The 19,280-nt window shown below is 49.6% G+C and overlaps 1 protein-coding gene across 2 annotated transcripts in view; it reads right to left on the reverse strand.

Moving 5' to 3' along the window:
* PRPF4 (pre-mRNA splicing tri-snRNP complex factor PRPF4) overlaps window positions 1–19,280 on the reverse strand; it is a 74,763-nt gene that overhangs the window by 3,958 nt on the left and 51,525 nt on the right. For both annotated transcript variants that reach the window (XM_077475069.1, XM_077475080.1), the window contains exon 9: window positions 16,265–16,388. In XM_077475069.1, the coding sequence (XP_077331195.1) occupies window positions 16,265–16,388 (124 nt within the window). The remainder of the gene's footprint in view (window positions 1–16,264; window positions 16,389–19,280) is intronic.

A 19,280-nucleotide genomic window follows, 5' to 3' on the forward strand; every position in this document is an offset into this window, starting at 1 on the left:
TTCAAACCCAGCTCCGTGACACACAGAGATCGCTGCTGATGCGGGCACAGGCAGGCTGCATATGATGGTCACTGGTAAAGCTACTGGGCACTGGCAAGCTGCATATGATGGGCACAGGTGGGGCTGCTGGGCACTGGTGAGGCTGAAAATGACGGGCACTGGTGAGGCTGAAAATGACGGGCACTGGTGAGGCTGCTGGGCACTGGCAGGCTGCATATGACATACCCTGGTGAGGCTGCATATGATGGGCACTGATGAGGCTGCTGGGCACAAGCAGGCTACAATTGATCTCTTGTATCATGTCTGCAGTCTCTGACCATCTCCTGTATCATCAAATGGAAATTTTGGTGCATCGAATGGAAATTTTGCTAATACTATTAACAATGTGTTTAAGTAAGAGATTGCAGACATGATGCAAGAGATGGTTAGAGACTGCAGACTGCATTTTTCTTGACCTTTCTTGCACTAAAAGGTGCCAATAATGGCAAACAAATTCATATTAATTTAAATTGATGATATTAATTAAAAAGTTGAATACAATTATATATAAAATATCATATTCATTAAAACCTGCCATCTTCGGTATCGGTTTTCGACCTAGTGCATCCTTCATTTTCGTTATCGGCACCAAAATTTCCATTCGGTGCACCTCTAGTTATAACCCTCCCTTATTCTATCCAAAATGAAAAAAAAAAAAGTGTTGTCTTTATTAACACTTTCAATATTAAATTTTGGGTGATAATCTTATATCCGAGCTTATGCAGACACCACCTGCCCCAAGATCTCAGAGAACAGTGACTGAAAAACCTTGTCAAATTGGTGCCTTACCATTGCCTCTGAATTAAGACATCAACAAAGGGCAAAGCAACAGGCAAACAACCCCCCCACCAACGTTACATACTCCCTTGTTCTTTACTCCCCTGCAGCACCATTCAGCCACCAGGAGCTTGGAATGGAAGCCCCATGTGCACTCAGATTTGCTTCAGTACTGTCACTGGGTTGAAGACTAGCTCACCATGCATGTGAGAGCACCAGGCTAAATCACCAAGCACCAGTGCTATCACTGTGAAAGGAGAGCATTCACATGCTTCTCCATGCCTATAAAGTATTTCTCTTCACTCCTGCCAGCAAATGGATTGGTATATGCTGCTGGGGATGGGCTATTTAGGCGAACCTGCATTTGAACTGCATGAGCAAAACGTGGGTTTAGTTGAAGTGGCTTCACATATACATTAGACTAAGATACCCTTGAAAACATCAGCGGATATTCTGCTCTTGGACTATTTGCCATAATGTAATACGTTCAGAAAAAGCATAATAATCCATTCTTATCTCGGGCTTTCCTGAACAGAGCACATTAAGCCTGTTTTATACGGATGAGATAGCCTCTAAGTTCTAATTAAACATGCTGATTAACTAGGAGAAGAGTATTTTTCATGCCTCCCTCTTGTTAAGTAGTAAACCTCTTTTCTCTGAAGGTATAATTATGCTGAGCTGTTGTTGTGGTGAGCCATCTCTCCAGGGGGCTGAAAGTACTTTGCTCCCCCATGGTCATGCTACACGCTACTCGTTAAGAGTGCTTTTCACGTGGCAGTTTGTGTGAACAAATGTCCTCCATTGTTTATCTTTGTGGAGCTACATGCATTGTGATGAGTTGTTATAATGGTTAGTTGGTAGTACAGAGCAGTCTTATTGATTTTACCAGTGCTACACTGTTCAGTAACACAGAACTGGCACTAGAAGTCAGCGGAGGGATGAATGAACAAATTCTCACTGAGAAATTAAAGGAAAAAATAATACCCCCGTTTGGTATTTGCTGGATAGCTTCCTAACATATTCTTATGGGACTGCAATAGGGATTTTATAATAGCCATGAGATTATTACCTGAACCAACTCAACATGAACATTTACATTTTTGGGGGGGAAAGTATTATACGCTTTACCTGCAGTGTTTACCTTCAAGCAAACCTGCTAAGGGAAAGACGACATCTTTCAAGTCTGGTGACCATTCACTGAATCTTCCTTTTGCTGCAGAGCTGCGCCTCCCCAAAACATCAATACATTCAACACACTTCCAGATGTTCCAATAGTATGCTTCCCCTGCTTGTGCTGCTTGGTTCGTCCTGACAGCCCCTATGTCACTATGGGACACAGTAGTGGCAAAGGGTGGGGGAAGCAGGTATATCACAAACCTGGAAGTGTGTCGGATGTAAAAATTCTTGGGGGAGGTGCAGCTCTGCAGCAGAGGGAAGAATCAATATAAGGGAACTGGACCAGGAAAGGCTGGTATTTGTTTCCCACTTGCGGACCGCCTAACAGTAAATATATATGTATTAGTTAAATACCGGAGTGATGGCTGCAGCTAGATGCCATAACCCTGCTAGTTTTTTTTCCTCAGGCGGCAGGCTTTCTGATAAAAGTGATTCCAGTAGCGGATTTGCAGCGGGATCACTTTTAGAAGTGGCGGGAGAGGTGCCCCCCTCCCGCTGCTTCCTGGGCTAACGTTACCGATTGCTGAGCCTGGGAACAATCTGGCGAAGGCAGGGTTTTCCCATAGAGATAAGCAATGGCAAGATGGCCTCTGCTCATCGCTATGCCCTGGGAGGACTGGAGCGACATCAATGTCACTTCTGATTCTCGGGCCATGTAAACATGATTTTTTTTTTTCTTATCTTATGCTTTTAAGGGTAGAGGAGAGATTTCGGGTCTTGTAGACCCCAGATCTCTACATAAAGAGGACCTGTCATGCTGTATTGGTATCACAAGGGATGTGTTTGCACCACAAATGTGAGGTATCGCCAAAAATGTCTGAGCAAGAGCAATAATTATAGTACTAGATCTCCCCTACAACTCTAAACAGGTATTCTGTAGAAGTTTTCAAAGCAACACCTATGGAGATTTTTAAGTGCCGTAGTTTGGCGCCATTCCATGAGTGCGCACAATGGTAAAGTATGACATGTTAGGTATCCATTCACTTGACATTACATCATTCATCTTATACAAAAAAATTGGGGTATATATTATGTTTTTTTTCTTCATTAGGATTTTTTGTACTTGCGGTAAAATCCCTTTCTCTGTAATTCACTGACCGACACAGCTCCCCTCTGTAACTAAATGGGTTGTATAGCCTGCCATTAGGAGGAACTAGGCAAAATTGTTAAACAATACACAGAACTTTAATCCCACCCCAGGGAGACGGGCCCCATGCTACCAAACCTTCCCACTGCTCCTAGCAGCTTCAGTACGTCAACAAGCAGTATAACATAAAAAAGGGAGGGGTCAGTGCTGTGTCAGTCGGTGAATTACAGAGAAAATAATTTTACGGTGAGTACAAAAAAATCCTATTTTCTCTTATATTCACTGACCGACACAGCTCCTCTTTGTAACTAAATGGGATGTCCCCAAGCAGTGCCAAACGAGGGGTGGGAAAAACAGCATAAAAACTTCATCCACCATGGCAAGTGGGAACTAGTGAAACTAAACCCACAAAAAAACAGCAGTTTGGAAAAACACCACTTTATAACCAGGTATCCTTAACAGGAGTGATCCCCAAGACCGCAACATTGCGCAAGTAATGCAACAGTGCATTAACAAAACAGTACTGCGTTTTTATCGAAAAACCAGGAAAAAAATGTAATTGCAACTACACGGCCGCCTGCAAAACTTTGTGGCCAAAACAAGCATCAGCCGATGCACTGACGTCTACCTGGTAGAACTTGGTAAACGTATGGACAGACGACCAGGTCGCCGCCTGACACACCTGAACGACAAACGCTTGGTGTCGGAAGGCCCAAGACGTTCCGATTGCTCTTGTAGAGTGGGCCGCGACTGGAAAGGGAGGCACCTGCCCATTCAAGGCGTAGACTTGGACTACAATCTGTATGATCCACCTGGAAATGGTGGCCGAGGAGACCGCCATGCCCTTCTTAGGACCAGCCACCGAAACAAACAGTGAGTCTGACTTCCGAAAGGAAGCTGTGGCAGAAAAGTACACCTTCAGAGCCCTAACCACATCCAGAGCGTGAAGGGCCACCTCTTTGGGGTGCTTCGGCTTAGGACACAATGAAGGCAATACAATGTCCTCATTGATATGAAAGGCCGAGACCACCTTAGGTAGAAAAGATGGTTGCGGACGCAACACCACCTTATCCTTGCCAGTTCCGAAACCCTCCTGGCCGATGTGATGGCCACCAGAAAGACCCCCTTCTGTGAAAGGGTCAGTAGAGGAATCTCCCTGATATTCTCAAACGGCGGCTTCTGAAGCACCAACAACAGCAGGTTCAAATCCCATGGAGGTAACGGAGGACGCACCGGAGGGACTACATGTGGCACCTCCTGCACAAAGGTACTCACCAATGAGTGAGACGCCAGGGGTCTTTTTTTCAAAGACAGCCAGAGCTGAAATCTGCCCCTTGATGGTGCTCAACGCCAACCTCTGGTCTACACCTTGCTGAAGAAGCAGCAGGATCCTGGATATAGAAAAGGAGAGCGGATGCCACCCTTTCTCCTCACACATGGAGATGTAGGCCTTCCAAGTACGGTGGTATATCTTCCTGGAAGATTTCCGTGCCCTCAGCATAGTTGGAATCACAGAGTCCGACAGACCCCTGTTCCTCAATACCTGGCTTTCAATAGCCAGGCCGTTAAAGCCAGCGATGGTAAAGCAGGGTGAAGGATTGGACCTTGAGATAGGAGGTCCTCTCTCAACGGCAGTCGCCAGGGAGCCTCTGCCACCAGGCGCACCAGGTCTGCGTACCAGGCCCACTGAGGCCAATCTGGGGCAACCAGGATTACTGGAATCCCCTCGGCTTTCACTCTGCGAAGCAGACGTGGCAACACTTTCAGCGGAGGAAAGGCGTAGATCAGCTGGTACTGATCCCACAGAGCCACCAGCGCGTCTGCCCACGGATCTCTTGTCCTGGACACGAATCTCGGCACCTTCCAATTGAGCGGGGAGGCCAAAAGATCCACATCTGGTGTGCCCCATTTCAGGCACAGCCGCCTGAATATCTCTGGATGCAATGCCCATTCTCCTGGATCCAGCATCTGACGACTCAGATAGTCCGCCTGCCAATTTTCCACCCCCGGGATGTAAATGGCCGACAGGGTCGGAACGTGTCGCTCTGCCCACTGAAGTTTGTGAGCGACCTCCCGAGCAGCGGCTGAACTTCTTGTTCCCCCTTGGTGATTTATGTACGCCACAGCCGTGGCATTGTCTGACTGTATCCTGGTCGGACGCCCTCAAAGACACACGACCATACAGAGCCTGATCGCTCTCAATTCTAGCAGATTGATCGGCAACTTTGATTACCCCGTTGACCAGAGGCCCTGAGCCGACTGGATCGCCATCACTTCACCCCAGCTGGACAGACTGGCGTCCGTGGTGACCACCGTCCATTTTAGAGGAAGGAACGATTTTCCGGCCTGAATCACCGGAGACCTGAACCACCAGATCAGAGAGTCCTTGACTGGCCGGCTCACCTGGATCTGCCGATCCAGGGACAACGGAGATTTGTCCCATTTCGTCAAGATCTCCTTCTGCAGGACTCTGGTGTGGAACTGGGCATAAGGTACTGCCTCGAAGGCAGCCACCATGAGCCCCAGTACCCGCATGCAAAAGCAGAGTGATCACCACTTGCGGTTCAACAGCAGTTTGACCGCAGATCTGAGTCAGCAATTTGTCTGAGGGGAGAAAAACCCTTGCTTCCCTGGAGTCCAATAGTAACCCCAGGTACTGCAGACGCTTGGTCGGTACCACCACCGACTTCTTTAGGTTCAACAGCCACCCAAACGCTTGCAGGGTCTGCAAGGTGATCGCCACATCCTCCACTAAACTCTGAGGCGGAAGAAGCTCCCAGGAGGAGATCGTCTAGGTAACCCACAATCGCGATCCCGCGTTGTCTCAACAACGCCAACACTGGAACTAGTACTTTGGTAAAGACTCGGGGGGCTGATGCCAGGCCAAAGGTAAGAGCCACAAACTGGTAATGGGCTTCCCCGACTGCCAAACGCAGAAACTTTTGATGCCGAAGGCATATGGGTATGTGCAGGTAGGCATCCTGAATGTCCAAGGACGTCAGGAAGTTCCCTTGATGGAGTACGGCGACTACTGAGCGAACTGATTCCATTCTGAATCTCTGCACTTTTACAAAGTGATTGAGGGCTTTCAAGTCCAAGATTGGACGTACCCCTTCCTTCTTGGGAACCACAAACAGATTGGAGTAGAACCCCTGGAAGCGTTCCGATTCCGGAACTGGTACGATCACCCCGATTCAGCAAGTCCCTCACTGCCCCTAACAGGGCCTCCCGGCAAACCGGGGACAAGGGTATGCTGGAGGGGAAAAATCTGTTTGGCGGCCAAGAGAGAAACTCTATCTTATAGCCTGTAGAAATCAGGTCGCAGACCCACTGGTCGGATAACCGGGAAGGCCAAATGGGCTGAAAACTCCCGAAGGCAACCCCCCACCCGAGATGTGGGGGGGGCAGACCTTCATGCGGTAGCCCTTTTGTTCGCAGGCTTGCGGTTCCAGGGACGCTTCTGACCGTCTGTGGGCGTCCTGTCGGGCTGGGGTTTTGCCGAAGCACCGGGCGGATGAAAAAGCCGCTTGTGAGGCTTGGCTCCTTAGCCTTCCTGGCCTGTGGGAGTAGTGTACTCTTACCACCCGCTGCATTTTTAATAAGGTCATCCAACGAGGCTCCAAAGAGCCGGTCGCCAAGGAAGGGAAGATCCGTCAGGGCTTTCATGGATGCCTGGTCAGTGGACCAGCATTTCGGCCAAATAAGGCGCCTCAGCACCACAGTTGACACTGAGGCCCTGGATAACAGAGGGAGAGTATCCAGGGCCGCGTCACAAACGTACTTAAGGCCATGCACTAGCTGGTCTGCTAACTCCACGCAGACAGGGGAGGCATTCTGCTCTACCAATTCGTGGTGCAAACGTTTTGCCCACTCAGTCAGTATCTGTGACACCAGTGCGGATGCCAGTACAGGTCGCACGGCTGACCCCACAACCGTAAACAAGGAACGAGCCACTGCTTCGGCCTTCCTGTCCGTGGGATCCTCGAATGCAGGAGTCCCCTCAACCAGGATCGTGGTTACTTCATTTAACCTAGACACTGGGGGGTCCACGACCGGAGGAGCCGATCACTTTGAGAAGGCTTTCCTCAAAGGGGTAGCGCACGGCCAAGTTTTTGGTGACCGAAAAGGTCCGTTGTGGGCGACCCCATTCCCTGTAGATGAATTTGTCAAAATAAGTCAAATACTGGAACACCTTAGGTGAACGTGCTGATATGTCAGAGCAGGGGTCTCCAGCCACAGCAAGGCCCGAGTCTGCATCAGAGCTTTCCCCAGAGGACGGAGGACGGGGGGGGGCGGCTTAGGGGCCTCTTACGTGCACCTTTCCTGCCGCCTCTATCTTAGCAACACAAGAGTCCAAGAATGCCGTCATGGTGTCCATGCGCACCGCACAAACCGCAGGTGACCCGGTTGCTATAGCCTGGATTTCGGGGGAAGAAACACCAGTTTCTGAAGCCATGCTTACCCTATCCTGTCTGACACCTGCAAGGGGACTTAGGACAGTGAAGGTCCCACCCTCCTGCTGCGTGGGGGGGGGGGGGGGGTGCTTAGCGCTAGACTTACCACCCTGGGGCGTTCGGTGAATGCCAACAACAGTGCCTGTAGTCCTTAGGAGGTTCCCAGATGCAGAGAGGAGAAAAAACTGTGTCAGCAGCAGCTCTAACAGCGGTGCAACGGTCTGCAGAACAGCTTCAGTGTTCCACACAGAGCCATCCAGTGTCCCTCACACACAGGGAATACAGGAAGTGACAAGAGAAAGCACATTGCAAGCTGTTACAAGAGGCCAGCGGTGAAGAAAGCATTTTGGCTTTCACAAAATGGCTGCCAATGTAATCCATAGGAATCCCAGGGAAAATGGCTGCTGAAGCTCCCCAGGGGAATCTATAGCTTTCCCAAATCCAAGATGGCCACCGGAACGGCGCCCTGAGGTGAAAAGAGCAAAAATAAAAACGAACTGCCTGCTGACACAGACATCCTCCACAAAAACTGCCTTTTTTGGACCCCCAGACCTGGACCAGAACTGAAAAGCAACCGCACAGAGCCACCACAGGTGAGAAACAGACACACACACACACACACACACACACACACACACACACACACACACACACACACACACACACACACCTCCCACAGCGCATGCAGATACCCCCCTCAGAGGGGGGAAGGAGGGGTGATAGCGACTAGGGAGAGAAGATAAGGAGGTGAGGTGGCCCCTGAATCGACCCCCCAGAGAATGCCCAGCTGCTCCCTTCCACAAAGCAGGGAGAGCCGTACTTACCAGTCCTGAAGAGCTGGGAGACATTCCATGGTAGCCAACTCCTGCGCAGTTACAGGGAAGGTTACTGGCCCGGTATACTGTGATCCAGACATTAGTAGCCTGGTCATATGTATACCCCGGATCATTGAAGCTCACCGACCACCTCTGGAGCATGAGGTATGTCATGGCCTGCCGAGCCGTAGCTGCGGCCTGCTCACACTCGATGGCCGGACTGGGGAGACTACAAGGATTTCATTAACCAGCCTGTAACCCAGCCGGCAGTTAATAGAAGATCTCAGGATCTCTCATCTTGCGCAAAAAGCAGCAAACCTGCAGTAAAAACATGGACCGAGGCCCGCAAGGTTTCCTAGGTCATTCTCCTTGCTAGGCAAAATAAAAACTGAAGCTGCTAGGAGCAGTGGGAAGGGTTGATAGCACGGGGCCCATCCCCCTGGGGCGGGATAAAAGTTCTGTGTATTGTGTAACAATTTTGCCTAGTTTCTCCTAATGGCAGGCTATACAACCCATTTAGTTACAAAGAGGAGCTGTGTCGGTTGGTGAATATAAGAGAAAATGGGATTTTTATATACAGCTTACCTGTAAAATCCTTTTCTTGAGAGTACATCACGGGACACAGGAGCTTCATTACATAGTGGGTTATATAGGCACCTCTGGTGATTGGACACTGGTTAACCTCAATTAAGGAGAATTCCTCCCCTATATAAACCCTCCCATCTGGGAGGCACCAAAGCAATAGGAAACCATGTAAAACCCAAGAGGGGCGGGAGCCCTGTGTCCCGTGATGTACTCTCAAGAAAAGGATTTTACAGGTAAGCTGTATATAAAAATCCAATTTTTTTGATCATACATCACGGGACACAGGAGCTTCATTACATAGTGGGATGTCCCATAGCAATGCTCAGATTGAGGGGAGGGAGACACAGATCATAAATATAGGCCGCCAGGGACCGGAGGACCTAAACTGCAGCCTGCAGTACACTGCGCCCGAAGGCGATATCCTCTTGCCCTCTGACATCCACCTGATAGAATCTGGTGAATGTGTGGACTGATGACCAAGTCGCAGCCTTACAGATCTGAGCCAGGGAGGCCTGGTGATGCACTGCCCAAGAAGCACTAACAGCCCTAGTAGAGTGCGCTTTCACCCGAAAAGGAGGAATCTTCCCCTTTAAACCATAGGCCTGAGAGGTAACTTGCCTGATCCATCTTGAGAGAGTGGATTTTGATGCCGCCTGGCCCTTTCTAGGGCCTTCCGGCAGAATAAATAAACAATCAGTTTTCCTTATCTGAGTAGTTGCTTGAAGATAAATACTGATTGCCCTAACCACATCTAAAGTGTGCAAAGATTCTTCTTCTGTGGATTGAGGGTCCGGAAAAAAGGATGGTAGGATCACATCCTGATTCAAATGGAAACCCGAAACCACCTTAGGCAGAAAGGACCTGTTGGGACGCATGACCACCCGGTCCTTATGGATAATTAAATACGGCTCCTTACTGGAAATAGCTGCCAACTCCGATACTCTTTTAGCCGTAGATATGGCTACTAAGAAGACCAGATTTTTAGTCAGGAGAGCTAAAGAAGCCAGGTGTAAAGGTTCAAATGGTTGCCCCTGTAAGGCCGAGAGAACCAAATTCAGATCCCATGGGCATACCGGAGGTTTAACTGGCGGTTTTGTCCGCATAGCCCCCTGGATAAAAGCCCGTACTAGGGAATGCGATGCAAGCGGTTTTTGAAAAAATACCGACAGGGCCGAAATCTGCACTTTGATAGTGCTTATGGCCAAATTCATTTCCAGGCCTGACTGGAGAAAGGCCAAGATTCTGTTAATGACATACTTTCTAGGATGCCATTTCCTGAGTTCACACCAGGAAACATATATCCTCCAGATCTTGTAATAAACAAGTCTGGAGGCCGGCTTTCTGGCATTGACCAGAGTGGAAAGGACTGGCCCCGAAAGGCCACGGTCTCTCAGAATGTGGGTCTCAGCAGCCAGACCGTCAAATTCAGACTGCGTAAAGCAGGATGGTAGATTGGACCCTGTGAGAGCAGATCTGGCCGGAGAGGGAGGGTCCATGGCCTGCCTACTGCCAACTTCATGATTTCTGCGTACCATGGTCGCCTGGGCCAAGCCGAGGCCACCAAAAGGACCGACTGTCTCCCTCTTGACTCTTCCCAGGAACCGCGACAGAAGCGGGCTCGGGGGGAAGGCATAGATCAGATTGTACTGATCCCAGGGAACTGTCAGAGCATCTGACCCCTGAGCAAGTGCATCTCTTGTCCTTGACACAAACTTGTCCAGCTTCCTGTTGAACCTGGAAGCAAACAGATCTACGTCTGGAGTACCCCACTTGTTCTCCTGGGCACAACTGCTGGCGGCTGAGAAAATCCGCCTGCCAATTCTCCACTCCTGGGATGAAGACTGCAGAAAGACACGGAACATGCTTTTCTGCCCAGACAAGTATGCGATTCACCTCTTTTTGGGCCACCAGACTTCTGGTACCGCCCTGGTGATTGATATAAGCCACTGCGGTGGCATTGTCGGACAGAACCCGAACTGGGAAACCTCGCAGTCTGTAAGACCACTCTATGAGTGCCATGTAAACTGCACGGATCTCTAAGATATTTATGGGCAGTAGATTCTCGGTCGCAGACCATTTCCCCTGCGAGCATGTTTCCTCCAACACAGCTCCCCAGCCTGTCAGGCTGGCATCTGTTGTGATAATCTTCCATGAGAGAGGAAGAAAGGTTTTGCCCTTCAGCAAATTCTTGGTTTGTAACCACCAGACAAGACTCTTGCGTGTCCCTGGGGATAGACGCATAGGAAGATCCAGAGATTGGGGCTTCCTGTTCCAAGCCGCAAGGATGCATCCTTGTAAAGGCCTTGAATAGAACTGGGCGAATGGGACGGCCTCGAAGGAGGCGACCATCTTCCCTAACAGTCTCATGCACAACCGAATGGAGGAAGATCTTCTGCCCAGAATCAGGCGCACCAGATCCCCAATGGCCAAGGCTTTTAGCCTTGGAAGAAACACCCTGCCCTGAGCGGTGTCGATGATCATACCTAGGTATTCCAACCTGGTAGTCGGTTGTAGGGACGACTTTTCTAGGTTTATAATCCAACCTAGGCGTTCTAGGTGTTCTAGCGTTTTGGTGACGCTGCGACTTAGGAACGCTGCAGTTTTCTCCATGAGAAGCAAGTCGTCTAGATAAGCCACGACGGCTATGCCCTGAGCTCTTAAGATTGCTAAGAGAGGGTCTAGAATCTTTGTGAAGACTCGAGGGGCTGTAGCAAGCCTGAACGGCAAGGCCACAAATTGAAAATGGCGCCGCTCTACCGCGAACCTTAGGAATTTTTGGTGTGTGGGAAAAATTGGCACATGGAGATATGCATCCTTGATATCTATTGATGCCATGAATTCTCCTCCTTGCAGGGAGGAGACCACAGTGCGGATAGACTGCATTCGGAAGGACCGGATGTGTAAAAACCGGTTCAGGTCTTTCAGATCCAAGATAGGTCTGACACTTCCACTTGGTTTTGGAACGGTGAAGAGATTTGAGTAAAACCCCGAACCCTGATCTTTCGGGTTCACTTCTACTATCACACCCTGGGATAGTAACTGATCTAAGGCCAGAAATAGCGTTTTTTGCTTTACTGGATCCCTGGGGATCCTTGACCTTAGGAAACGAGAAGGTGGAATCTCCTGAAACTCTAGCTTGTAGCCCAGAGATACTGAAGAGATCACCCACTTGTCCTGGATCTCTTCCCGCCAGGCGCCTGCAAACTGCAGGAGCCTTCCCCCCACTCTGCCGAGCGGGGGCGCCCCTTCACAAGGAAGTTTTTGGGCTCTGCTTGGCAGGCTTTCGCCCCCAAGTCTTTTTCTGTCCCTGGGCTTGGCCTTGAGCCTTTCTAGTAGAGGAGGACTGAGAAGGCCGTCGCCACTGTTTAGAGCTTGATGCTTCGGGAGAGAGAGCACGCCTGAATGAAGGACGCTTGCTCTTTTTGACTGGAAGGAGAGTAGATTTTCCTCCTGAAATATTTTGGAGGAACTTATCTAGTTCTTCTCCAAACAAACGCTCCCCTTTAAACGGGAACCCAGTCAAATGCTTCTTGCATGACAGCTCAGCTGCCCAATTCTTTAGCCATAGGGCCCTTCGCATGTGAACCAACATGAGAGACAAACGTGATGCTTGTTGGACGGAATCCAAAATCGCATCAATTATGAAACACAGAATGTGAGGCAATTCAGTATAATTTTCTACTTCCTCACTGGGAAGGAGCCCAAGCATCTGTTTAACCTGTTCCTTGAGGAACTGACAACCCCACGGCTGCGACTGTAGGTTGCACCACAGTGCCAGCCATGGAAAAGGAGGCTTTTAATAAGGTTTCCAGCTTTTTATCAGTTGGATCCTTGAATACCTGCGCATTATCCAATGGACAAGTTAGGTTCTTATTCACACAAGAAACAGCCGCATCGACAGATGGGACCCCCCCCCCACTTCTTGGTGAAACTTTCCTCCACAGGATAATGCATAGAAAACCTTTTAGGAGGAGCAAACAGTTTATCGGGATGTCCCCAATCCTCATACATCAATTTATCCATTAAAGGATGAATTGGGAAGGAATAGGCAGTCTGTGGGGCTTTCCTGACTCCCAGGGAAGAGACAGAGGATGTAGCGACTTCAGCAGCAGGCATTCTGAATGTGGTACGCACCAATTCAGTATAATACTGCACCTGTTTTCTGAGCGCCTGGGGAGGAGGAGACTATCTCCTCTTCCTCTGACTCATCCGACTGCTCATGATCCCTATCCAAAGATAGGGATCCCTCCTCATTTTCAGAAGAATCATCTGAGAGAGGGATATCAGCAGAGGGAGGGGATCTACCCCTTTTCCTGCTATCTTTTAGGGAAGCAGAAATAAAATTCATGATTCTCCCTTCAAAACCCTCCAATGTAGCCCTAAGGGAGTCCTCAGTGACATAAACCGGGGCTGCGACATTAGGAGAGGCTGCAAAACCCGACAGGGGCACTGACTCGTCTTGAGAGGCTGGCTCCAGTCTTGCAGGGGGGGATGGTAATTTACAGGCACTTTTGGAACCCCTGGACCTAGGCGGTGATTTACCAGTGCCCTTATTACCTCCCCCCGAGACCCTCTTACGAGGAGACATAGTACTAGGCTACAAAGCAGAGGTACTAGTACAAGTGCAATCACTGTTGTGCTTAAAGTCTCACAATAATATATATGCTTAAATTGCACAACCTGATGCTGAGTAGGTGTCTAAGGTTTGCCTGGATCCAATCCCCACGGATGCTTACTGCCCACAGCTCCTGTGTCTCCAATTACAGCCCCCTGACGCTCTGGGCTTTTAAAAACTGCCGCCTGGCGCCTGCGCAGTACAGCGCCGTGCACACTGACGTGCGCGGCTCGCAACCACACCCCCCCTCCTCCATTAGGCCGGGAGCGCGCCCGCGCGCGTGCACGAGGACCGCGGAATCCAGGGGGGGAAGGAGAACCCAAAAACGGAGCTGCGTGGGACCCCTGAAGTTTTTACCTTATTTGTGGCAGGGACTGCAATGGAGACGTGAGTTAGCTGGAGAATCAGGCTTTCACAGAGCATGTGTATTGAAAAGGCATGTAAGTATGCATCAGGCTGCTCTTACTCCCTCTAGTGGTGGAAACCAGGTAAGACATACAACTACTCACAATGAAGAAATCCATTCATATAATTAAATATACAGGATAACTTCCCTTACCTGTCCCCGCCGCAGGAATTGCTGAACCAGACAAATTCCAGCCTTCACCCATCACGGCGGGTATTGTTAGCCAACCTTCAGGTATATCTGGGGTTCCTTCTCGGAAGAACCTCCCACCTGGGCCATGTAGAAAGCTCTGCCAGAAACTTTCGTGCGCTCTGTATAAACAGTACACCAAGTCTGGTTTTCCCAGAGCCCAGTCTTCCAATGGAGAGGACTTGCAGGCAAAACCTCGCTTCTTCGGCTGACGAGGCCCGGGTACCATACCATCTTGGGAGTCAAATATCGGCCCGAGGTATGGATCCGGTTTATTGTAGCCCTTAGGCCCTCGCAGGGACCTTCATAGAGCTAAAGTTTTACGTGACCATCACCATAGACACTGGTGAAAAAACTGAGGTGCCTCCCAGATGGAAGGGGTTATATAGGGGAGGAATTCTCCTTAATTGAGGTCAACCAGTGTCCAATCACCAGAGGTGCCTATATAACCCACTATGTAATGAAGCTCCTGTGTCCCGTGATGTATGATCAAGAAATACTGATTTTAAGCAACACATGTCAGAAAAAGTTGAGTCCTTAAGTGGTTAAAGTAATTTTTTATTTTTAGGCTTGTTCTTCTTTATTTTTGTTAAGTCAGAGAACTTAAAGAGGGATTCCACCAAAAAAAAAAATATTAAAAGCCAGCAGCTATAAATACTACAGCTGCTGACTTTTAATAAATGGACACTCACCTGTCCCGGGTTCCAGCGATGCCGGCAGCCGAGGCCGATCGATCGCTCTGCTCTCGGCTGCTGCAGTCACCATTCTAGGTGAGGGAATCAGGAAGTGAAGCGAATCGGCTTCACTTCCCGGTTCCCTACTGCGCATGCGCGAGCCGCACCGCGCAATAGGAAATCTCCGTGCTGTCACTGGGACCCGTGTGTGTCCCAGCAGACAGCGCGGCAGGGCAGGAAATGGCGTAGACTCCCACGGGAGTCTATGCCCGGAAGTGGGTGAAAATACCTGTCTTTGACAGGTATCTCCACCCCCTCCCCCCTGAAAGGTGTCAATTGTGACACCGGAGGGGGGGGGGGATCCGATCAGCGGAGGTTCCACTTTAGGGTGGAATCCCGCTTTAATATATTAACTGCTACAGGAAGATGCTCTCAAAGAGAACATGTAACAAGTTCACAAGCTGACTTTTCCTTTGATCCTTCCCCGCTCTTTTTACAACCAGGAGAGAGAAGAGGATAAACTCCAAGTGCATCTTATTTAAAACTTACAGAGAGCAGTACCCAACATGTGACACAATAGGCACCTGGACAGACAGTTGCCAAGCAAAATCGCTGTTACTTTGGAGTGAGGAGAGTGGATCATGTGTTCGCATCAGAGCCATAGGAGTTCAAGACAGCCAATGAGGAACCCATGATTTGCATATGACAAAGATAAAAAAGAAGGCACGCCGGTGTCCAGAGAAATGCAACTTCTGAAATCTGGTTCATGGATCTATATTAAAAATTAGCAACGTGTACATCAAGCCAACGCATTTGGGGGGAACAGACTCCCCCTTCTTCAGGTCTGTTGCTGCTTTCTATTTGGTGGGAACAACCCCTATGATTTTTGTTGGCTCAAGGTTCCTGAATGGCAGGAAGCCAGCTTTTGTTGTATGAGCTACCTATACAACAAAAGTCGGCATCCTGCCATTCAGGAACCTTAATCCAACATAAACCACACATGGGAATTGTTCCAAACCAATTAGAACGCAGCAACATCCCTGAAGGAGGAGGAGTCTGTTACCCCAAACGTATTGGCTTGATGTACACGTTGCTAATTTTTAATAAAGATCCACGAACCAGATTTCAGAAGTCACATTTCTATCGACACTGGGCGCGTCTTCCTTTTTATCCAAGTCTAGAATGCTGAAATGACCTTAAGATTGCACAGAAAAGACAGCAGCCCAATCCACGAGAGGGCCCATCACCACCATCCATCACTGGGCACTATCCCCTGGAAGGCATTCCTTCCTTTTTGCCCACACAAATACCCTCCCAGGACTAGTGACCAATCCAGTCAGCCCAGCGCGGTCTCCAACACAAGATATGACAATAAGAGGAAAGGCACACTGCAGTAAAATTGCTATAGAAGCCCTCAATGTAGATATACACTGCCAGGGAATCTTACCTCTCCAGGTTCCACAGTTTTACAGATCCATCTGCAGCACAGGAAGCCAGATTCACATCTTTCTCATCCACCGATATTGTGGATTTGGGGTGGAACACAATGGCTCCCACATTTGTGTTATGTCCTGGTGGGGTCAAACAGAAATATTAAACCACTACTACAGACTACACCTGATTCAATATAATGGCAACCACAAAAAATAGGATTTTTGTACTCACCGTAAAATCCTTTTCTCTGTAATTCACTGACAGACACAGCTCCTCTCTGTAACCACATGGGTTGTATAACCTGCCATTAGGAGAAACTAGGCAAAATTGTTACACAATACACAGAACTTTATTCCTGCCCCGGGGGCCCTGTGCTATCAACCCTTCTCCTGCTGCTAGCAGCTTCAGTACATCAACAAGCAGTATAACATAGAAAAAAGGAGGGGTGGGTGCTGTGTCGGTCGGTGAATTACAGAGAAAAGGATTTTACGGCGAGTACAAAAATCCTATTTTCTCTTATATTCACCGACCGACACAGCTCCTCTCTAACTACATGGGACGTCCCCAAGCACTGCCAAACGAGGGGTGGGAAAAAAACAGCATTAAAAACGTCATCCACCATGGCAAGTGGGAACTAGTGAAACTAAACCCACAAAAACCAGCAATATGTGGAAACTCCACCACAAAACCGGGCATCCTCAACAGGAGTGATCCCCCAGACCGCAGCATTGCGGAAGTAATGCAACAGTGCATTAATGAAACAGTACTGTGTTTTTATCGAAAAACCAGGAAAAAACTCAAATAGCAACGACACAGCCGCCTGCAAAACTTTGCGGCCAAAACCAGCATCAACCGATGCACTGACATCTACCTTGGAAAACTTGGTAAACGCAAGGACAGACGACCAGGTCACCGCCTGACACACCTGAGCGACAGACGCTTGGTGTCGGAAAGCTCAAGACGTTCCGATTGCTCTTGTAGAGTGGGCCGTGACTGGAAAGGGGGGCACCTGCCCCTTCAAGGCGTAGGCTTGGACTACAATCTGTCTGATCCACCTGGAAATGGTGGCAGACAAGACCGCCATGCCGTTCTTAGGACCAGCCACCGAAACAAACAGTGAGTCTGACTTCCGAAAGGAAGCTGTGGCAGAAAAGTACACCTTCAGAGACCTAACCACATCTAGAGCATGAAGGGCCACCTCTTTGGGTTGCTTCGGCTTAGGACACAAAGAAGGCAATAAAATGTCCTCATTGATATGAAAGGCCGAGACCAACTTCGGTAGAAAAGACGGTTGTGGACGCAACACCACCTTATCCCTGTGGATGACCAAATAAGGCGACTTGCAGGACAAAGCCTCCAGTTCCGAAACCCTCCTAGCCGATGTGATGGCCACTAGAAAGACCACCTTCTGTGAAAGGGTCAACAGAGGAATCTCCCAGATATTCTCAAACGGCGGCTTCTGAAGCGCCAACAACACCAGGTTAAAATCCCACGGAGGCAACGGAGGATGCACCGGAGGGACTACATGGCGCACCCCCTGAACATAGGTACTCACCAATGAGTGAGATGCTAGGGGGTCGCTGAAAAAAAGACAGCCAAAGCTGAAATTTGCCCCTTGATGGTGCTCAACGCCAACCTCTGGTCTACACCTTGCTGAAGAAACAGCAGGATCCCGGATATAGAAAAGGAGCGCGTATGCCACCCTTTCTCCTCACACATGGAGATATAGGCCTTCCAAGTACGATGGTATATCTTCCTGGAAGATTTCCGTGCCCTCAGCATAGTTGGAATCACAGAGTCCGACAGACCCCTGTTCCTCAATACCTGGCTTTCAATAGCCAGGCCGTTAAAGCCAGCGATGGGAAAGCAGGGTGAAAAATTGGACCTTGAGATAGGAGGTCCTCTCTCAACGGCAGTCGCCAGGGAGCCTCTGCCACCAGGCGCACCAGGTCTGCGTACCAGGCCCGCTGAGGCCAATCTGGGGCAATCAGGATTACTGGAATCCCCTCGGCTTCCACTCTGCGAAGCAGACGTCGCAACAGTTTCAGTGGAGGAAAGGCGTAGATCAGCTGGTACTGATCCCACGGAGCTACCAGCGCGTCTGACGCATCTGCCCACGGTTCTCTTGTCCTGGACACAAATCTCGAGACCTTCAGATTGAGCCGGAAGGCCAATAGATCCACCTCTGGTGTGCCCCATTTAAGGCACAGCAGCCTGAAAATCTCCGGATGCAATGCCCATTCTCCTGGGTCCAGCATCTGTCGACTCAGATAGTCTGCCTGCCAATTTTCCACCCCGGGATGTAAATGGCCGACAGGGCCGAAACGTGTCGCTCTGCCCACCAAAGTATGTGAGCGACCTCCAGAGCAGCGGCAGAGCTTCTTGTTCCCCCTTGGCGATTTATGTACGCCACAGCCGTGGCGTTGTCTGACTGTATTCTGATCGGACGCCCTTGAAGAATCATCGACCATGTGTGGAGGCACAGCCTGATCGCTCTCAATTCAAGCAGATTGATCAGCAACTTAGATTCGTCACGCGACCAGAGGCCCTGAACCGACTGAATCCCCATCACTCCACCCCAGCCCGCCAGACTGGCGTCCGTAGGGACCACCGTCCAATTCAGAGGAAGGAACGATTTTCTGGCTTGAATCACCGGGGACCTCAACCACCAGATCAGGGAATCCCTCACCTGGATCTGCCGGTCCAGGGACAACGGAGATTTGTCCCATTTTGTCAAGATCTCCTTCTGCAGGACTCTGGTGTGGAACTGGGCATAAGGTACTGCCTCAAAAGAGGCTACCATGAGACCCAGCACTCGCATGCAAAAGCGGAGTGATGACCACTTGCAGTTCATCAGTAGTTTTACCGCAGATCTAAGAGTCTGCAATTTGTCTGAGGGGAGAAAGACCCTCGCTTCCCTGGAATCCAGCAGTGAACCTAGGTACTCCAGACGCTGTTTCGGCACAACCACCAACTTCCTTAGGTTCAACAGCCACCCAAATTCTTGCAGGGTCTGCATGGTGATCGCC

Source organism: Lithobates pipiens, unplaced genomic scaffold, assembly GCF_037356315.1.
Source record: "Lithobates pipiens isolate NorthernLeopardFrog02 unplaced genomic scaffold, aLitPip1_a1.2 Scaffold_1, whole genome shotgun sequence".
In the NCBI taxonomy this organism is placed as follows: domain Eukaryota; kingdom Metazoa; phylum Chordata; class Amphibia; order Anura; family Ranidae; genus Lithobates; species Lithobates pipiens.